Genomic DNA, 22,719 nt, shown 5'->3' on the forward strand with positions numbered 1-22,719 from the left:
GGAGCAGAACGCCTCATCTTTCTCCCGCGGAGCAGCTGGTAGTTTCGAACTGCTGACCTGAGGTTCGCAGCCCGATTCGTAACCATTAGGGAGTGAAATTGTAAATACAGTTTTTGGTTCAAAATTATTGTAATTTTAGTGAAAAAATCTTAACAGAATAAACTTCTATTCAATAAAGTAAAAAAAAAAAGAAAAGAAAAGGTATTTTTAAATCACTATACAAGAAGTATTCAAGATGAAGAAACAAAAGTGTTTCGATGGAATGACTAGGAAGGCATGAAACTGAAGATAAAGACAGAGCAGAGACCTAAAGGTGAACACTAAGGGAGAAAAGTGAAAGACATCAACATATTCAGGAGATAAAAAGATACCTATAAATACAAAGGCAGCAGAAGACAAAGCAGGGGTTGTAGCAAAGCCTTCATAAAGTATCATCCTCCATCTTATGCTATTTAAAAACAATGCTACATTTCTTTAACCTTAGTTACATTTGTATATATCACTTCATATTTGCTCTGAGTAGATGAAAATGATAGGCTAAACAAACATACATATAAGAGATTCTAACAAAATTAGTTCACTAGATTACAAACAATACAAATATGGAATAAAAGTAGGCAGAAATACATACATTGGCAATGCATGCCTCAATAGTCTGGACTGTCCTTTTTAGCAGTACTTTTGCAAGGTCAAAAGACTGCTTATTTAAGTTCTGGAAAACAGTATAAGAACACACAGTTAGTTATAAATAAATTCAACATAACTATGAATCAAGACCTAAAATGCATTAGGATAGCCAAAACTTCAAGTCTTATCAAACTGAAAATAAACCTATGGCTTTCTGGCTTTAAACATCTGTCACCCAATTTGAACTGGAAACTATACTTGGTGTTATCTACAAAAACAAAACAAAAAAACCAACCCCAAAACCCAATACATTTATGTAACTCACAATGTTCAGTATTTCAGTATGTTCTGAGGAAACACAGTCCGCAGAAGTGTTCTGGGTAAGAAGGATTCTTGATCAATTGTACTTCTGAAATACTGTGCACCCTCCTCCAGATTGCCAATGTACTCTTAACACATTAAAGTGTCTATAAGGACTGTAGAAAAGATATTATTTCTAAAAAATTTAATGAAAAATTGTTTGAAGAATGCCAATTAACATCTTTATATTTTGAAGTTTTGAACCAAAATGAGATGTGTTCATAATCTCCTTGTCCTACTAGCAAAAAGATGCTAGTAAAATATACTTAAAGCCAGTGATCAATGAACTTTTTTCTAAAGGGCCAGATAAATACTTAGATTTGGGACATTACAATATTTAGTCTTTACTGCCACTACTCAATTCTGCAATTGTAGTGTGAAAGCAGCCACAGGCAAAATGAAAATTAATGAGCATGGCTGTGTTTCAATAAAACTTTATTTATATAAACAGGCAATGGGCCAAATCTGGTCCACAAGCTATAGCTTCCTGATTTCTGCTCTTGGCTTTCATTCCATTGTAAACAAAACAGGATTAGTATTTTTAAAAGTCAATTTTCTATTTCCAAAACAGATGTGTTGCCCCCTCATAAAAACATTCTCTATCTGGAATATAAATGCCAAATATGCTTCACATTTCCCTCACAGTTTTTCCTCTCTTATTCTGCCTGAGATATACTCCCCTGTGACATACTGTCAAAACTTTTACCAGCTACATATTCATTTGAATGAAATCCAAATGAATTAAAGAAATAAAGTAAAATAAGAGAATTTAAAGTTAATCACATCATATTGTGAATAAGTTTAATTAGATACATTTAACACCTGCCAACAGGCCACTGAACCATTAGTGTAAAAGAACAAGAGGGCAGAAAAAGAAAATGTGGAGCCCAGTGGAGGAGCTTACGGGGAGCCATTCTTTCGATTTCTTAGGACAATCTGGCATGGAAACATATAAAAGGGAATACAGGGAGGAATGATATGCCTCTGATCCATCCATTCCCCCTTAACATTAGTGATATAGTTTCTGCTTCTTTCTAAATCCCTTTCTAAAAATGCCTAAGAAAGACATATAATAAGGATTCTAAGAAGATTTCTGAATCCCTGTGTTCTACATCATAAATTTTACATTCCAAATAAAAGTAACCCAAAAACCAATACTCTGTGCCCTTACAATTTCCATACTCAATAGGAGTGGTGAATATAAGAAAAGAAAGCATTTAACTGTATGAAAATCTGCATCAACATAACAGTATGTTAAATAACGTCTTCTGAAAACAAAAATGGCTACAAGGCTAATGTGTGCTACTCTATTTTAGTTAAGGCTGGGGAGTGGTAGTGAAAACAGTTATGTACGAGGGCAAATTGTCAAAAACAATTACTCATTTGCATGTGTAGTACTACCATTAAATGTTAATCTTTAATATCATTATTCTCTACAGACCTTATGTGCAGGAATGAGGTTAATAAGAATGGAGTCCAATAATTCTTGAGTAACTCCATCACCTTCCATGATGATAGAACTCATCAAGTCCAGCATGTGCATTTGTACCTTCTTATTGTGGCTATTGCTAAAATAAGAAGGGAAAAAAAATGCAAAGATTAAAAAAAAAAAAAAATTAAGCTTCCAAGGTTTAAAAGAATAATCTTAGACATAAAAGATTTTCACGTAGAAGAACTGTGCCATAAGGGCAGCATTTTCCTAAGGACAGAATTGAGAAGGGATGGAAGGTGGGTGGAATGCAAATAGGAACCACAGGGAAGAAGCAGGATAACTATTGTTGCAGGGGACTGCAATCATTGAGATGAAACAAAGTGCACGATTTGTTGAATGTAAAACTGAAGATCTTGTCTCTAAACCTTCACTCAATTAAGAATAAAAAATTAAATGGAAAAAAAAAAAGACTAACATAGCATCTGTAATTTATTGTTGTAAAGTATTTTAACAAAACAAAGAACTTCAAAATGAGTATGTCCTTACCCAATCTGTATTCCAAGAGTGAGTTAAATTCAACTAAACAAAAATGTCAACATCAAAGAAAGAACTGTTTTGTTCTTACCTATGTCCCACAGTTTAAAGGGAAACAAACAAAAAAGGTACAAGGTAATGAAAGCAGATAATTTTTAAATCTTTTTTTTTTCTTTTAGATCTTAATGTATTCCCTAATATAAGATAAAACAATACATAGTCAAACACAAAAACAGCTTAAGCAAACACAAAAATTTTTTGTTTTATCTTCTGGTGTTGCATTGTAGGATAAACACTTGACCTCAAGGTTAGTTCGAACTGCAAGGTTGGTGGTTCAAATTCTCCAGCTGCTCCTCAGAAACCCTTCATAGGGTCACTATGAGTCGGAACTAACTTGATGACACTTAACAACAATAACAATTAGTAGTTTAAGTTCATCAATACTAAAATGCAAAAGTCTGATCTAAAATGCTTAAGTCTGATCTAAAATGGATGTGAAAGCTGGACAGTGAATAAGGAAGATCGCAGAAGAATTGATGCCTTTGAGTTGTGGTGTTGGAGGAGAATACTGAAAGTGCCATGGACTGCCAAAAGAACCAATAGATCTGTTTTGGAAGAAGTACAGCCAGAGTGCTCCTTGGAGGCCAGGATGGCTAAGCTTTGTCTCTCATATTTCGGACATATTGTCCGGAGGAAACAGTCGCTGGAGAAGGATGTCATGCTGGGTAAGGTGGAGGGTCAGAGAAAAAGAGGAAGACCCCTAACGAGATGGATAGGCCAGGTGGCATCATTGATGGACTCAAGTGTAGCAGCGGTAGTGAGGTTGGCCCAGGATCGGACATTGTTTCGTTCTACTGTGCATGGGGTCACTTTGGTCGGTTCCGACTTGATGGCATCTGACAACAACAACAACATAGGAGAACTTATGTTCTGAAACACAAGATTCTGAAAATGTTACCCTGGAACCTTCCAAAGAATTTCTTTTTAAAAAAAAAAACACACCAAAAACAGATACATGATACCACAGATGGAAGGCAGAGAAGAGGATATGGAGAGAGGGAGCACAGCTGAGAGCTCTAGATTCATGGCAAGAGAGGGACTGAGCACTGGCGGCCAGGAGGCAGGCTTGCAAAATGTGCTCTTTAGTTGTTTAAATTTTAATATATTCCTGAGTGTGTATACACCTCCCTATGCTCCCTGCCCCCACAAAAACACAGGGAATGGAAGCAAATACTGCTGAATGATAAAGTATGGAGGAGATTGTAATCACTGCAATGAAAATGATGGTGTAAAGTTGATGTTCTCCCATGTAAACTATCACTCAGTTCACAAAAAAGATACCTGAATTTAGAGAACATCTCAAGAACAAATCTGAGGCATTAGGAGTCTATTTAACCAACCCTTAAACATCAGCTTCTCCATCTTGCTTTGGTTAATGAAACATAAGTATGTTAAGAAGTGAGGAAAGGTTTGAAAACTACTAGTGTACTTGGGCTTCCCCTTTCTGGTTACTTTTGAATGTCTGAAAGCATGTAAAGAAGTCTTCCAAGAAGAACTGTGATCTAAATAAAAGGGAGTTTGCTTTAATTAAGCCACCAAGTTTTAGACTGCTTTGCTATGAAGCAAGCGCTAACTAATATAAAAGATAAAGTTTATATTAAATCATTTTATTTAAGGGCCTAGTGTTAGTCAAATTCCATCCAAAGCTTTTTCTTATATAGTTTCTAACTTGGACTCTAAAGAAAGTTAGTCTGGTCCTCTCCTCTTTATCCAGATTACTTTATAATCCCACTATTCTAAGGAAGAAAGAAAGAAAAAAAAAGAATGATATGATACAGTATTTATAAAAAAGCTCCAGGAAACGTGAGTGCCTCCTGTGCTGCCTCACTTTCTTGAAAGATTTCAATTTTTATTCCGTCGATTCCTGGTGCCTTGTTCATTGCCAATTTCTTCAATGCACCTTGGACTTCCTCCTTCAGTATTATAGGCTCTTGATTATGTTATCTCTTGATATGGTTGAACATTAACCATTTCCTTTGGTACAGTGACTCTGTATTCCTTCCATCTTCTCTTGATGCTTTCTGCATCATTCAATGATTTGTCCAGAGAATCTTTTAATAACGAAAGTTGAGGCTTGAATTTTTTCTTCACTTCCCTCAGCTTGAGAAATGCTGAGCATGTTTTTCTTTTTAAGTTTTCTGGTTCCAGATCTTTGCACATTTTGTTGTAATATTATGCTTTATCTTCTTCAGCTATCTTTGAAATTTTCTGCTCGGCTCTTGGACCTTCCCATTTCTTCCATTTGCTTTAGCATCTCTACGCTGGAGAGCAAGTTTCAGTGTCTCACCTGACATTCATTTTGACTTTTTCCTTCTTTCTTGTCTTCTTAATGACTTCTTGCTTTCTTCATGTCATCCCACAACTCTTCTGGTCTTTGGTCTTTAGTGTTTAATGTATCTAGATGATCTCTAAATTCAGGTGGGATATATTCAAGGTCATATTTTGGGTATTGTGAATTTGTTTTCATTTTCTTCAGCTTCAGTTTGAATTTACATAGGAATAACTACTGATGATCTGTCTGTTCCAGTCTTCCCCTGGCCTTGCTTTCACTGATGATATGGAGCTTTTCCATCGTCTCTTTCTGCAGATGTAGTCAATTTGATTTCTATGTATTCCATCTGGCGAGGTCCATGTGTAGTTGTCTCTTATGCTGTCTAAAGAAGGTATGTGAAACGAATAAATCATTGATTTTGCAGAATTCTATCATGCAATCTCCAGCATCATTTCTATTGCCAAGGCCATATTTTCCAACTGGATCCTTCCTCTTTGCTTCCAACCTTTGCATTCCAATCACCAGTAATGATCAATACATCTTGAATGCATGTTTGATCAATTTCAGATTGGAGAAGTTGGTAGAATTATTCCATTTCATCCACACTGGCTCTAGTGGTTTGTGCATAAATTTGAATAATAGTGGTATTAATTGGGCCTCCCTGTAGGCGCATGGATATTATCCTATCACAGACAGCGTTGTACCTCATGACTGATCTGGGTATGTTCTTTTTGACAATGAATGCAACACCATTCCTCTTCAATTTGTCATTTTCGGCACAAGAAACCATGTGGTCATCATATTCAAAATGGACAATACCAGTCCTTTTCAGCTAACGCCTAAGATATTGATGTTTATGCGTTCCATTTAATTTTTGACAACTTCCAAATTTCCCAGATTCATATTTCGTACAATTCATGTTCCGATTTTCAATGGAAGTTTACAGTTGTTTCTCTTCATTTTGAGTAGTGTCCCATCAGCAAATGAAGGCTTTCCTCCCACGGGCTTTACTCCATTCACGTCATCACGGTCAACTTTGTTTTGAAGAGGCAGCTCTACCAGAGTTGCATTTTAAGTGCCTTCCAACCTGAGGGGCTCATTTTCTGGCACTGTATCTGACAGTGTTTCTCTTCTATTCATAAGGTTTTCAGTGACTAAATATTTGGAAGTAGTTCATCACTCCTCCTTCCTAGTCTCTATATTCCTCTGGAAGCTCATTTGAAACCTGTCCACCATGGGAGGCACAGGAGGCATTCACTCATCTCTGCCAAGAAATTTGGAAGACAACTATCTGGCTGACTGATTGGAAGAGATCCGTATTTGTGACCAATCCAAAGAAAAGTGACCCAACGGAAAGCGGAAATCATCGGACAATCTCTTTGATATCCCATTCGAGTAAAGTTTTACTAAAGGTAATACAGAAACGGCTGCAAGCATACATTGACAGAGAACTTCCAGAGGTTCAAGCTGAATTCAGAAGAGGCCATAGAATGAGGAATATCATTGCTGATGTCCAATGGATCTTGGCTGAAAGCAGAGAATATCAGAAAGATGTTTACCTGTGCTTTACTGACTACACAAAGGCTTCTGATTGTGTGGATCATGACAAGCTATAGACAACACTGCGAAGTATGAGTATTCCAGAACACTTCATTGTGCTCATGAGGAATCTGTACCTGGACCAAGAGGCAGTTGTTCAAACAGAACATGGGAACAATAAATGGTTTAAAATTAAGAAAGGTGTGCAACAAGGTTGTATTCTTTCACTATACTTATTCAACCTGTATGCTGAGCAAATAATCCGAGAAGCTGGGTTCTATGAAGAAAAACATGGCATCAGGATTGGATGAAGACTCTTGAACAACCTGCAATATGCAGATGATACAACCTTGCTTACTGAAAGTGAAGAGGATTTAAAATATTTACTGATGAAGATCAAAGAGCACAGCCTACGGTATGGATTACATTTCAATGTATAGAAAAAAAATATCCTCGCCATTGGACCAATAAACAACATTCTTAATCAAGGGAGAAAAGATTAAAGTTGTCAAAAATTTCATTCTTCTTGGATCAACTATCAACACTCACAGAAGCAGCAGTCAAGAAATCAAATGACGTATTGCATTAGGCAAATCTGCTGCACAGGACCTTTTTTAAGTGTTAAAGAGTAAAGATGTCAGTTTGAGGACTAATGTACACCTGACCCAAGCCAGGGTGTTTTCAATAACCTCATATGCATGTGAAAGCTGGACAATGAATAAGGAAGATCGGAGAATTGATGCTTTTGAGTTGTGGGGTTGGAGGAGAATATTGAAAGTGCCATGGGCTGCCAAAAGACCATCAATAGATCCTTTTTGGAAGAACTGCAGCCAAAGTGTTCCTTTGAGGCCAAGATGGCCAAACTTCGTCTCTCATACTTTGGACGTATTGTCAGCAGGGACCAGTCGCTGGAGAAGGATATCATGTTTGGTAAGGTGGAGGGTCAGAGAAAAAGAGGAAGACCCCCAGTGAAATGGACTGGCCAAATGGCAGCATCAATGGACTCAAGTGTGGCAACAGTAGTGAGGTTGGCCCATGACCAGGCAGTGTTTCGTTCTGCTGTGCATAAGGTTGCTCTGAGTTGGTACCGACTCAATGGCACCTAAGAACAACAGGAAACATACTAATATGTAAGTCATTAGCAACATGTGGAGGTTGAGTGCAGGAAAAACAGATAGAGACAAATGACTGACTAATACTTTTGGATGTGGTGGTGGTTGTGTGCCACCGAGTTGGTTCTGACTCATAGCAACCCTGTATAGGGTTTCTGAGGCTGTAAATCTTTACGGGAGCAGAGAGCCTAACCTTTCTCCTGTGGAACTGGTGGATTACTACTGCTGACTTTGAGGTTAACAGGCCAGTTTGTAAAATATTATTATTTAGTTCATCTGAAATTTTTTATCTTTCTTATTCTGGCTACTAGGAAAACATGAAATTTATATGACGCTATGTTTCTATACAATACACTGCTCTAGAACATATTTTAAAATAATGTTTGGTTTATAATAAACAAAGCAAAACTGAACTGAAAGTCTGAGGTTTAGTTCTGCTGTCCAGTAATTTGACCTTAAGAAAGCTAGCACAGATCCTTGCTGTGCATTTGTTTCCCTGTTTCTTAAGAGTTGAGAAGATATCACTTTCTTAAGCACTGAGCAATTCTCCTTGCCTGTACTGAGGTTACAAACAATACTTATAATCCCTACTTCAGAGTCCAGTACTTCATTATATAATATCTTATAACATTTGTTTTACATTTATTATTTGTTGTCTCTTATTTGTTCATTCTTTGAGGGTAGCAAGGGCTGCCTTAAGAGAATTTTGTTGTGAAACTTTACCTCATCCATCCTAAAGCATGTATCTTGTCCCTCCCAGACTTTCTGTTCCAAAACTTAAAGAATATTGAAAAGGAACACAATTTGAGCCCCTCAAAGATGCCCAAACTGCTTTTTCAAGATGACGTAAATCAAATAACATAGAATTCTTCAGGGAAGGAGCAGAGATGGAAATACTTCCTTCAGAAGTCTACAGACACAGGAGGAGGATATGTTGAGAAATAATAGCTTCACGTTTTGAGATTTTGTTTAATATAAGTTTCTATGAATAGCAGCAATATTTTTTGCTTCAACCTCATTAAGAGTTCTTATTTGCACTTTTCTATTGTTCCATAACTTTACTACATTTGGTACACAAGAGGCAATCAATAAATGGACACTACACTTTAAAATGATTCTAAAAGAGCCAAAATAGTTTTCAGATAATAGAATTTTGGTTGATTTCCCTTCATGTGAAATCATTTAAGAGAAAGAGTTCGTTACATACAAGCATACCTTAGAGATACTTCAGTTTCTGATCACTGCAATACAAACATCACATGAAAGCCAGTCACACAAAAAATTTTTCTTTGTTTCCCAGTACATATAAAAGTTATATTTATACTACATTAGTGTACAACACTATGAAAAAGTTTAAAATATTGTAAGAATTACCAAAATGTGGCACTGAGACAAAAAGTGAACACAAACTGATGGAAAATGGTGTAACAGACTTGCTCGACTTATGGTTGCCACAAGAACGGCAATTTGTGAAAAACACAGTATCTATGCAGCTCAATAAAGTAAATCACAATAAAACAAGGCATGCCTGTAAGTCTAAAATATCTTAGTGAGACATGACACTTCAATGTACACAGCAAGAACAAGAGCCATTTAAAAAGAGTGTTTAAGAAAATAACTTACTTGATCACTGAGAAGAGAGTTCTAAAAAGTTGAATAAAAATTTCATTGCAATCTTCCAATTCAAAGCAGATGTTGTATGATTTAACCCAAGCTAAATTCTTTAAAAATAAATAAACAAATAATGTAATTGTATACACAAAATATTTACAATAAAGCAAAATCATTAATACGGAATTTATTTTAGAACTAGAAATTGCAGTAAATCCTTTAAGGACCCTAAAGTAAAATATAAATATAAAATTAATTATGTACCCTGACATAATTTTAAAATACACACATCAGTTGGCATTGGCCTTCTCATATTGGAAAATACTAAATTGTTGGAAGTTGGTAGATTCATATATATATTAATATAAGAATAGTGAAAACTAATACAATTTCATATTATGAAAAAAATGTAAAAATCAAAAGTAGAAAATAAAGACTAGTGTTTCAAACATAAGTTTTTCTAGTGAAATATATTTTATGTCTTCATAACATGACGAATAAAAAGACTGTTTCTTTTGTGAAATGTAAAAGATATTTCATTAAGTATGTTTTATAAACCAAAAAGAGATGAATTTTACAGTATAAAATTACTACACAGAATCTATTATGCACGATAAACAAAATACTATGTATTAGGTGTTGTCAAGTCAGTTACTAAATAAATGTATTAAATAAATTTTTTTACCTCTAATAAATAAAAGTATCTATTAAATTGTGGACTCTTTGTATCCTCCAAACCTTTTAATTGTCTGGTAATAAACAAAAATATGTCCTGTCAAAAAAATGATGAGATATATTAATTCAGAAACAAGTATTTACTATTCTTTCACAACGTAATAGTCTGCACATAGCATCCAGTACAAAAAACAATAATAGAACAATTTTTATTTGAACGTCTAAGCTAATTGGCTTACTCCTTTATTCAAGGGACCTGGAAAATATTAAATTGCCTAAAATTACATCCTGTAGAAGCAATACTACAGATCATTACTTCCACAAATCTCTAGGCTTTCTTATTCAGAGAGGAACCCAGAAGAGTCTTGGTTTATTACCTTTTCCTCTATAGCACTTCCCCTTTACTCACTATCTGCACCTTGTTGCTGTTGCTATTAAGTGCTGTCGAGTCAGTTCCAACCCATAATGACCCTGTATAGGGTTTCCGAGACTGTAAATCTTTACAGGAGCAGAAAGCCTCATCTTTCTCCCATGGAACCACTGGTAGTTTCAAACTGCTGACATTGAGGCTAGTAGCCCGACTTGTAACCACAACACTACTGATCTTCATTTTCAGGAGCTAGATTAAAGCTTTTAGAAGTTTTAGCTCAAAATATCATGAGACAAGATGAGTTTCAGACTGGTGATGCTATGGGTTATATGTTGGGTTGCTAACCATAAGATTCAATCCCATCAGCTACTCTGCACGACAAAGATGAGGCTGTCTGCTTCCTTATAGATTTATAGATTCAGAAACTACATAGGGTCTTTTGGAGTAAGAATCAATTTGATGGCAATGGGTTTCTTCTTCTTCTTTTTTCCTTTAAAGAATGTAATCCAAAGGTTTAAAATATAAACTCAATATAAGAGGAATATTTTGAACCAAGGTAGAGATGAGTATACAGTTTTCCATACTGAATAACTAGTAGGGGAAAATAATCATTTCCTTGTGTCAATTTTGGTGTATTATTTTTTAAAAACAGTATTACTAACCTGCTACTTGTGCCTTCAATTTTACCATTTGAGCTTTCTGGTCAGTTATCCTGAAGGTAAATGAATAGATGGGGACCAGTTTTGATTTGTAGCTGTTAATGCCTTACAAAAATAACAGGAATTCTTGTGGACGCTCAACGAATATTAAATGAATAATTAGTTTGCTTTACTATTTACAAATAATATAAACTTCATAAAGAGCTCAGGTAGTATAGTGGTTATGAATCAGGCTGCTAACCTCAAGGTCGGCAGTTCGAGACTACCAGCTGTTTCGCAGGAGAAAGATGAGGCTTTCTGCTCCCATAAAGATTTACAGCCTCGGAAACCCTGTATAGGGTCACTATGAGTTGGAACTGACTCAATGGTACTTAACAAAATGATTACATGAATAATTAAATCTAGGTTCAAAGAGTAAGCTAAACTAGAAAAATAAAAGCAAAAGGATTTTGTAAAGATTATATTTACCTTAAGTTTATCATGGGAAGTATATGGCGCTTCTGGGGCATAAATTCGAAAGATGTCAGCCAAACAACATGCTACAAGGAGACGCACATCTTTATTGGGATTCCTGAGGAAGAATTCAGATGCAAGATGCAAGGCCAGTGGGAGATACTGCTGCTTTTCATCTTCTGAGTCCTGATCCATATCCATAAAAGTTTTCACTACCATCTGTAATCATTTATAAAAGAGAAATAGAATTAATTCTTAAATGTACAATTCATTGGAGAATGTACTTTAAAAACTTAAGAATTTAGGTTAAGCTCACAAACATAAAAAGGCTACTATTATCAAAGTAAACTGTATATATAAACAAATGTCAACTTTTAGCTTATTTATAGACACATCTACATTGGCAACAGATTTATTAAGAATGTAATACTCTCATTCTTTTTATTTCTGTTGTTGTTATAAGTGCTGTCGAGTTGGTTTCGACTCATAGCAACTCTGTATAGGGTTTCCGAGGAGCAGCTGGTGGATTTGAACTGCTGACCTTGTGGTATGCAATCCAGTGCTTTATCCTACAACACCACACCTTTTAAGATTCCCTTTATTGATCTGTGAATTAGAGGGAAGGAACAATAGCAGGGAAATACATTTGTATATAAAAACAACAGGTATTGTTGAGTAAGGAGGAAGGAGTCCTGGTGTTGCATTATAATACAATGCACTGGAACACAAGGTTGATTTGAACTGCAAGGTCAGCAGTTAAAACTCACCAGCAGCATCCTGGAGACCCTATATAGGCTGGCTAAGGGTCAGAATTGACTTGGTAACACTTAACAACAATAACAAAGGAGGGAGAAAAAGTAAAAACTCAAGGTTAGCAGTTCAAACCCACCAGCTGCTCCTCAGAAACTCTATATGGGGTCACCATGAGTCATAACTGACTCAATGGCACTTAACAACACAGGCAAAATACTGACTGAAACAGAAAAGATAAGAAGATGGAAGGAATACATACAGTCACTGTACTGAAAAAAGAAATGGTCAATATTCAACCATTTTAAGAGGTAGCATCTGATCAGGAACTGGTGATACTGAAGGAATTAGTCCAAACTGCAATGGAGACGATGGTGAAAAACAAGGCTCCAGGAATTGACAGAACACAAATTGAAATCTTTCAGCAAACTGATGTGGCATTGGAGGCGCAAATTCATCTGTGCCATGAAATTTGGAAGACAACTACTTGGCCAACTGACTAGAAGAGATCCATATTGTGTAATTACAAGAGAGATGACCCAACGGAATGCAGAAATCATGGAACACTATCATTAATATAGCATGCAAGTAAAATTTTGCTTAACATACTTTACAACAGTACACAGGGAACAACTTCCACAAATCTAAGCTGGATTCAGGAAAGGATGTGTGGAACTAGGGATATCATTGCTGATATCAGATGGGTCTTGTCTGAAAGCAGAGAATACCAGAAAGATGTTTGTTGTTGTTTTGCTGGTGTGTGTCATTCATTGAGTTGGTTCTAATTCATATTGACCCTGCATAGGATTTGCCCCAGTGTCTGGTGGGTTTGAACAGTTGACCTTGCATTTACAGTGGTTAGTTGTTGTTGTCAGGTGCCATCGAGTCAGTACCAACTCATAGTGACCTTATGCACAACAGAATGAAACACTGCCCAATCCTGGGCCAACCTCACTATTGTTGCCATGCTTGAGCCCGACGATGCTGCCACTTGGCCAATCCATCTTGCTGGGGGTCTTCCACTTTTTCTCTGACTCTCCACCTTACCAAACATGATATATCACACCAGGGTTCCGTAAGATGTTTACTTGTGCTTTATTGACTATGCAAAGGCTTTTGACTGTGTGGATCATGACAAGCTATGGATAAAACTGAGATGAATGAGAGGATTCCAGAACACTACATTTTGCTTATGAAAAACCTGTACATAGACCAAGAGGCAGTTGTTAGAACAGAACAAGGGGAATACTGAACAGTTTAAAATCAGGAAAGGTGTGCACCAGGGCTGTACACTTATTTAATTTATATTCTGAGTAAATAATTCAAGAAGATGGATTATATGAAGTAGCATGTGGCATCAGGATTGGAAGAAGACTGAATAACAACCTGAGAGGTGCATGCTGAAAGTAAAGAGGAGTTAAAATACTTACTGACAAAGATCAACGACTACAGCCTTTGGTATGGATTGTACCTCAGTAAAGATAACAAAAACCTTCAACTTGACCAGTAAATAACACCATGATAAATGGTGAAAAGACTGAAGTTGTCAAAGACTTCATTTTGCTTGAATCTGCAATCAACACTCATGGGGATCAGCAGTCAAGAAATCAAATGATGTATTGCATTAGGCAAATCTGCTGCAAAAAACCTCTTTAAAGTGTTCAAGAGTAAAATACCAGTTTGAGGACTAAGGCATACCTGACCCAAACCATGGTATTGTCAATTTCCTCACATGCATGTGGAAGCTGGACAATGAATAGGAAAGCAATAAAACTGATGTATTTGAATTACTGTGTTAGAGAGAATATTAAAAATACCAAGTACTGCCAGGTGAACAAACAAATCTGTGCGAGAAGAAGTACAACCAGAGTACTGCTTAGAAGCCAGGATGGTGAGACTTCATCTCTCATAAGACGAACACCACAGTTGGCAAACAGAGGGTCATCCAAAAAAAAAGACCCTCCCTACCTCCCCCAAGGATATGGATTGCTACAGTGGCAGCAGCAATGGGCTAAAAATGTAACAACAATTGTGAGGATGGCAATGGACTGGGCAGTGTTTCATTCTGTTGGAGCAACTACAGCAACAAATATCTGACCCCTAATTCTGTGATTGTTGTTGTTGTTAAGTTCCGTCAAGTCACTTCTGACCCACAGGGACCCTGTATAGGGTTTCCAAGGAGTAGCTGGTGAGCTTGAACCACCGATCTTATAGTTCAAACAACTTTGCAGTCTGATGCATTAGCCCATAGTGCCACACCAAGTGCCCACCAGGACATTCTTTGTATATAATTTTAATCCAAGTTTATAGTTTTAAAATGAACTCAATTTGGTCAGAGTGCTTTTGTTTATCACTGGATTTGATTTACTATTGCAGTGTTTACATTTTTCTTGTATATTCATGACAGAAATTGGCTTGTAATTTTCTTTTAAGATATCTTGTCATACTTACTACTGAGGCTATACTGGTATGAAACAAATTGAGAAGTATTCCTTAATTATGGAAAATTGGTAAGACTGATTTTCTTTCTTCCTTAAAATCTAATTGTATTAAAGAAAGAAACATAATGAAAATTAGAAAGCATTTTGAACTGAATAATAATGAAGATAAACTATCAAAACTTATGAGGTGCAGTTGAAGCTGTGCTTAAGGAGAATTCAGTCTTCAATGTGTCTATCAGAAAGATAGAATGAGGTATTAATGATCTACATTCCATCTCAAGAAGTAAGAATAATGGCAATTAAAAAAAAAATCAATGACAAAGGCTATAGAAAAGAACAATCGACAGAACTCTAGCTTGAATAAATACAGAAAAGTGAATTAACAACAAGAATAGTTTTTTACTTTGTATATTTTCACTAAAATAATACAGGGGAGTTTTCAACAACACAGGTTTGAAATGCATTAATTTTTTCCCCTCCTGCTACTGTGTACGCCACTAAAAATGCTGTGTGATGCTAACTGTCTCTACATGAGCAGTTTGTCTCTCCAGTAATTGCTAACCCCACACCCTTACATCCCCACTAACTGGAAAAAGACAAAATGTTCTTGAGGAGACAGTTTATGTCACATGGAGTTTTTAAGCAGATACTGGTAACACTTGAGCTCACTACAGTAGCAACAGGAAAAAAATCCACATAAGTGGGACTCATGCAGTTCAAACCTGTTTTGTTCAAGGGTTAACTCTAAATTATACTCAGATTTTCAAATGTGCAGAAGAGGTTGGCATTCCTAACCCAGGTGTTGGTCAAGAGTCAACTGTGCATGTTAAAGAAAAAGAAAAAAGCATTATCAACATCATATATAAGATTTAAGAAATGCAACTATCTAGAATAAAAAACAGGACTTATTACTATACATCCTAATAGTATATTAGAAAAAAGAAAATCTGTTACATGGGGAAAAATCGGAATGATCTTGTGTCTATGAACAGAAAGTGAGTTTGAAAGAAAGAAATTTCTATGAAAAGAAACTGAATTTGCTCATATGCAAGCTCAGGATGAAGCTGAAAAAGATTCAAACAAGCTAAAACATGATCTTAAGTATATCCCACCTAAATTTAGAGACCATTTCAAGAACAGATTTGATGCAGTGGATACTAATGACAGAAGACCAGAGCATTTGTGGAATGACATCAAGAATATCAAACATGAAGAAAGCAAAAGGCCATTAAAAAGATAGGAAAGAAAGATAAGACCAAATGGATGCCAGAAGAGACTCTGAAAATCACTCTGAACATAGAGAAGCTAAAGTGACTGAAGAAATGAGGAAGTAAAAGAGCTCAACAGAAAATTTCAGAGGGTAGCAATAGAAGACAGAGTATTATAATAAAATGTGCAAAGACCTGAAGTTAGAAAACCAAAAGGGAAGTTCTTTCTCAACTGAAAGAACTGAAGAAAAATTTCAAGCTCTGAGTTGAAATACTGAAGGATTCTAAGGGCAGAGTATTGAATGATACAGGGAGCATCAAAAGAAGATGTAAGGTGTCTTAGTTCTCTAGTACTGTTATACCAGAAACACCACAAGTGTATGACTTTAACAAACAGAAATTAATTTGGTGTCTGAATATAGGACACCAGCTACGGATAAGGTCGTTTTCTTTTGAGCATCTGTAGGCCCAGCATTCCTTGGAGAGCTCCATGTGACTTGACATCAACCATTCCCCTGGAACTAGCAGCTTCACAGTGCAGGGACTCTAGGTCCAAAGGACACACTCCACTACTTACTATTCTTTCTTGCTGGTTGTTGTTGTTAAGTGCCACTGAGTTGGTTCTAACTCATAGTGACTCTATATAGGTTTTCCAAGGAGCAACTGATAAGTTTTAACTGCAACCCTGTGGTTCAAACTGACCTGTAGTCCAGTGCTTCCTCCCAAGTGCCACACCAGGACACTTCATGGTGGTAGTGGATCGCTTTCTCTTTGCTCACACTTCTCTTCTTTTCTCTTGTATAAGATCAAAGGTGTTTAATGCCACACCCTTGGAAATCTCCTGTATATCAGGACAAGGCATTGGTGGGATTAGGGACTCTGGTAGTGCAGTTAATTACAAGTTGGGCTGCTCAATTCTCAAGGTCAGCAGTTCGAAACTACCTGCTGTTCCCGCAGGAAAAAAGATGAGGCTTTCTGCTCCTGTAAAGATTTACAGCCTGGGAAACCCTGTACAGCGTTGCTATGAGTCGGAACTGGCTCCATGGCACATAACCAACAAACCAGTCTGTGGCAAAACATTTTCACTCCATCATATCATCCCAAAAGTATTTCAAATCAAAATTCCAATCGGGGGTATTTATCTTCTTCTATAAATTTAGAATTCAAGTTATATGCTTCTGAAGTAAAATGGCAGAGAAAGTTACAAATAGAAGCAACTGGAGGGAAAGAAGGACTAACAGGTAGTAAGCAAGTTAGAAACCTAGCAGAACAATTTACATTTGCTCTCAAGTTTTGAAAATAATCCTATTCTCTGAGACCATCTAGGCAATGGCCTTTCCCTCCAGACGCTTGAGTTTTGGTCATATACTCTGGATTCTGGGTTGTTGTTGTTAAGTGTTGTGCAGTTAGTTCTAACTTATAGCAATCCTGTATGAGAGGTTTACAAGGAATGCCTGATGGGTATGAACTACTGACCTTGTGGTTAGTATTCCAGTGCTTATCCTACAGTGTCACACTGGAACTCTGGATTCTTGGAAAAGGCTCCTTATACGCTGGGCTTCAGCTCTGCATTCTAGGCCCACTGGAAAGGCAACTCTACTTCCTTGGCATTGGGCAGCCCAGAATGGTCCATGGCAGCCCCGCCCCCTCATCTTTGGTCAGAGGCCCCATTTTAACTGCAGCCCCACACTCCAAAAACAAATTGGTGACATGAACTTGAAACTTAGGAAACTGTGGTCCCACCCTTAGGAACCCACTCTTTGAGACCCCAGAGCTCACGGCGGCCCTGCTTCCTGAGACTGAGGCAGTTCTAATTCCACACTCCTTGTCTCTTGAGCTTTTATTTCTTGGTTCCTTGGTCTCTTGAAGAGGACCACCTGGTCTCTGCTCAGGCACACATTATAAAGCTCTTTGGCTCTACTGATAAGTGCCCAGAGACACTCCACTCCACCAGTAAGTCTCGGCCAGAAGCTGCTCAGCTTCCTAGCTCAGTGGGTCAGATAATCTAACTCCGCTGCCAAGTGCCCAGATGAACCTCCTCCACCAGGAAGCCTCCTGCATAAAGGCGCTCAATTCTCTTGCTCTGTGGATCTACTCCTGTGTTGTCTTGTGTCAGTCTCCTGGGTTTGAGGCTGCAGTTCCTCACCAACTATACTGTCTCCAGTGTTACAACTCTCCTCATTTCCTTCTAAACCCTCATCAGAATTGCCTTTGATATCTGTAACTCCACTAATAGTGTCTTCTAGGCAATTAAGGCTTTTACAATTAGGTAGCTTACTATTCTTCCAGCCTCTGCTCAACACCCAATTCCAAAACTGCTTTCACATTTTAGGTATCTGTTGGAGTAGCACCCAACTCTTCTGGTACCAATTTCAGTCTTAGTTATCTAGTATTGCTATACCAGAAATACCGCAAGTAGATGGCTTTAACAGGCAGAAATTTATTTCCTCTCAGTTTGGGAGGCTCAAAGTCCAAATACAGAAAACCAGCTGTGGAAGAAAGGTCCTTGTATCCTTTCAGCCTCTGTGGGCCTGGCATTCCTTAGAGAGTTCCATGTGTCATGACGTCAATCATTCCCTGGATGCAGGACCTTCACAGTGCAGGGAGACACTAGATCCAAAGGACACACTCCACTACTGGCTCTTCTTTGTTAGTGGCATTGGGCCCCACTCTCTTGGTTCACATCACTCTCCTTTTATCTCTTGTAAGATCATAGGTATTACATGCTATACTCTTAGAAATCTCCTGTATATCAGATCAGGGTTGTGGTGAGACAAAGGGTGGTGTATCCCACCCTTAATCCTGTTGTTGATTTATTATATCAGATCACTTCATGGGGATCATCACATATCTGCCAAACCACTGAGAATCATGGTCCAATCAAGGTGACATAAATTTGGGGTTAATACAATTCAATTTAAGACAGAAGGAATACAGAGTCACTGCACCAAAAGAATTGGATGATATGGAACCATTTAATAGAGAGAACATGCTAAAGAACTGATGGTACTTAAGGAAGAAGTCCAAGCTGTATTGAAGGCTTTAGCAAAATACAAAGCTCCAGGAATTGACAGAATACAAAGTGAAATGTTTCAGTAAACTGATGCAGCACTGGAGGCACTCCTTCATCTATGCCAAAAACTTTGGAAGAAGACTTGGCTATCTGACTGGAAGAGACCCATTATCTGTGCCTATTCTAAAGAAAGGTGACCCAACAGAATGAAAAAGCATCTAACAATATCATGATATCATATGCAAGTAAAAGTTTGCTGAAGATTCAGGGAGCTGCCAGAAATTCAAGCCAGATTTCAGAAGAGGATACACAAAGAGGGATATCACTGCTGACATCAGATGAATCTTGGCTGAAAGCAGAGTGTTTACTTATGCTTTATTGAATAACCACAGGCATTCAACTGTGTGGATAATAACAAACCAAGGGTAACATTGTGAAGAATAGGAATTCCAAAACATGAGAAATGCATAGACCAGGAGGAAGTTGTTAGAAGAGAACAAGGGGAATACTGAATGGTTCAAAATCAGGAAAGGTGTGCATCACGGTTGTACTTTTCCACCACATTTATTTTATCTGTATGCTGAGCAAATAATCTGAAAAGTTGGATTACCTCAAGAACATGGCATCAAGGTTGGGGGAAGGCTCATTAACAACCCGTGATATGCAGATGGCACAACCTTGATTGCTGGAAACAAAGAAGTCTTGAAATATTTACTGATGAAGAGCAAAGATTACAGCCTTCAGTATGGACTGTACCCTCAAGGTAAAAAACAAAACAAAACAAAAACCCCGAAAATCTCCCAAACTGGACCAGTTAAGAGCATCATGATAAACAAAAAAGATTGAAGTTGTCAAAGACTTCATTTTGCTTGGATCCATAATCAACATTCATGGAATCAACAGTCAGGAAATTAAATGATGCACTGAATTGGACAAATCTGCCACAAAAGACCTCTTTAAATGTTAATAAGCAAAGATACCACTTTGAGGACTAAGGTATGTTCTGACCCAAGCCATGATATTTTAAATCACCTCATATGGAGGTGAAAATTGGACAATAAATAAGGAAGGTGGTAGCTAAATTGATGTATTTGAGTTAATGTGCTGGCAAGAAATAGGAGTACCATGGACTGCCAGAAAAACAAACCATTCTGTCTTGGAATAAGAACAACCAGAATGCTCCTTAGAAGTGAGGATAGCAAGACTTCATCTTTTGTACTCTGGACATGTAAGGAGGGACCAGACCCTGGAGCACATCATGCTTGGTAAAGTGGAGAGACAGCAAAAAAGAGGAAGACCCTGAATGAGACGGGCTGACACAGTGGTAATAACAAAGTATGAATAAACATAACAAGAAATATATGGATGGTACAGGACCAGGCAGTGTTTCATTCTGTTGTGCATAGGGTCACTATGAGTCAGAACTGACTTGACAACACCTAACATCAAGTTTTTGCTTGCTATTTTGATGTTATTACTGCATATCTTGGTTTTGCTATGCAGTCATAGTGATCAATGAGGGTTTGCTTTTAAAGTACAAACTGGTACAAACATACCAGTGAAAATTAATACTAAGTTGTTTTTGTTAGGTGCCATTGAGTTGGCACCGACTCATAGCGACCGTATGCACAACAGAATGAAACACTGCCTGACCCTAGGCCAACCTCACAACTGTTGCTACATTTGAGAGCCCTTTGATGCTGCCACTTTGCCAATCCATCTCGCTGGGGTCTTCCTCTTTCCCTCTGACCCCTCCACCTTATCAAACATGATATCTTTCTCCAGCAACTGGTTCCTTCTGACAATATGTCCAAAGTATGAGAGATGAAGTTTGACCATCCTGGCCTCCAGGGAGCATTCTGGCTACACTTCTTCCAACTCAGATCTGTTGGTTCTTTTGGCGGCCCATGGCACTTTCAATATTCTTCTCCAACACCATAACTCAAAAGCATCAATTCTTCTACGGTCTTCCTAACTCATTGACCAGCTTTCACATGTATATGAGGTTATTGAAAATACCATGGCTTGGGTCAGGCACACCTTAGTCCTCAAGCTGACATCTTTGCTCTTCAACACTTTAAAAAGGTCTTGTGCAGCAGATTTGCCTAATGCAATATGTCATTTGATTTCCTGACTGCTCTTCCATGAGTGTTGACAGTTGATCCAAGAAGAATGAAGTCCTTGACAACTTCAATCTTTTCTCACTTGATAAGAATGTTGTTTATTGGTCCAGTGGTGAGGATCTTTGTTTTCTTTACATTGAGATGCAATCCATACAGAAGGCTGTGCTCTTTGATCTTCATCAGTAAATATTTTAAGTCTTCTCCACTTTCAGCAAGCAAGGTTGCATCATCTACATATTGCAGGTTGTTCAAGAGTCTTCCTCCAATCCTGATGCCACGCTTTTCTTCAAAGAACCCAGCTTCTCGGATTTGCTCAGCATACAGGTTGAATAAGTATGGTGAAAGAAAACAACCATGTCACACACCTTTCTTAATTTTAAGCCATTCAGTGTTCCCATGTTCTGTTTGAACAACTGCCTTTTGGTCCATGTACACAATTGTCCTCATGAGCACAATTAAGTGTTCCGGAATATTAATACTTCGCAATGTTTTAGTAGATTGTTATCTACTTGAAAGTTAATATTTTAGTAGATTGTTATCTACTTGAAAGTTAGAATGATACAGAAGATAATACTGGGGAGTTCTTACAATAAGTAAAGTGAACCAAACAGGAGATGTGAAGGGGTCAAAGATATTCTTAACAATTACTTTGGTAGGATTATCCAGACTACCTGAAATAATTTCATAAAGATCTTTCTATACAGACATGATTTATCTAACTTCTGTCAAAAGAATAATTAAAGCTCCTATTTACAGATGAGGAAATTAAGGATCAGATTTTGTTTAAGGTACTTACAAACTTTCTGACATGAAGTTTTTTTTACACATATAATCATTAAGTAAGACTATATAAGCACGTCTTGATGTAAAAACTACTTTTAGGTAATAAAATAAGTATATAAATATTTTATAGCTTTTGATATTTGCTTCTATGATCACACAAATTTTTCTGTGAACATCCCTATTAGGAGGGGAAAGGAAAAACTTACATAATCAATATTCTGAGGCAAAACATCAAACTTATAAACATGCACTGCCTAATAATCAAAAAAGATGCCCTTGATCACCACTCCTATTCAGTATTGTCCTGGCGCTGTGGGTTAATGCAATGGATCACAATACTGGTTTGAACCGCAAGGTTGGCAGTGCAAGCTCACCAGCCACTCCTCAGAAACTCGATGGCACTTAACAACAATATTCAATATTGTCCTGGAAATCTTGCCACAGCTATAAAACAAGAAAGGGAAGTTACAGGCATTCAAATTGGCAATGAAGAAAAATGTTCTGTATCTGCAGATTTTATGATCCTATAAAAAGGAGCTCTGGTAGCGTAGTGGTTACAAATCGGGCTGCTAACCTCAAGGTCGGCAGTTCAAAACTACCAGCTGTTCCGCGGGAGAAAGATGAAGCGTTCTGCTCCCATAAAGATTTACAGCCTCGGAAACCCTGTGCAGGGTCACTATGAGTCGGAACCGACTCC

The 22,719-nt window shown here is 37.4% G+C and overlaps 1 protein-coding gene across 1 annotated transcript in view; it reads right to left on the reverse strand.

Moving 5' to 3' along the window:
* PDS5A (PDS5, regulator of cohesion maintenance, homolog A (S. cerevisiae)) overlaps nucleotides 1-22,719 on the reverse strand; it is a 142,227-nt gene that overhangs the window by 76,298 nt on the left and 43,210 nt on the right. The window contains exons 2-6 of the mRNA XM_006873223.1: nucleotides 11,720-11,923; nucleotides 10,233-10,319; nucleotides 9,560-9,657; nucleotides 2,429-2,555; nucleotides 632-712 (exon numbers count right to left, since the gene is read on the reverse strand). Of these exons, the coding sequence (XP_006873285.1) occupies nucleotides 632-712; nucleotides 2,429-2,555; nucleotides 9,560-9,657; nucleotides 10,233-10,319; nucleotides 11,720-11,923 (597 nt within the window). The remainder of the gene's footprint in view (nucleotides 1-631; nucleotides 713-2,428; nucleotides 2,556-9,559; nucleotides 9,658-10,232; nucleotides 10,320-11,719; nucleotides 11,924-22,719) is intronic.

The sequence above is a fragment of the Chrysochloris asiatica genome, unplaced genomic scaffold (assembly GCF_000296735.1).
Source record: "Chrysochloris asiatica unplaced genomic scaffold, ChrAsi1.0 scaffold00230, whole genome shotgun sequence".
NCBI lineage: Eukaryota > Metazoa > Chordata > Mammalia > Afrosoricida > Chrysochloridae > Chrysochloris > Chrysochloris asiatica.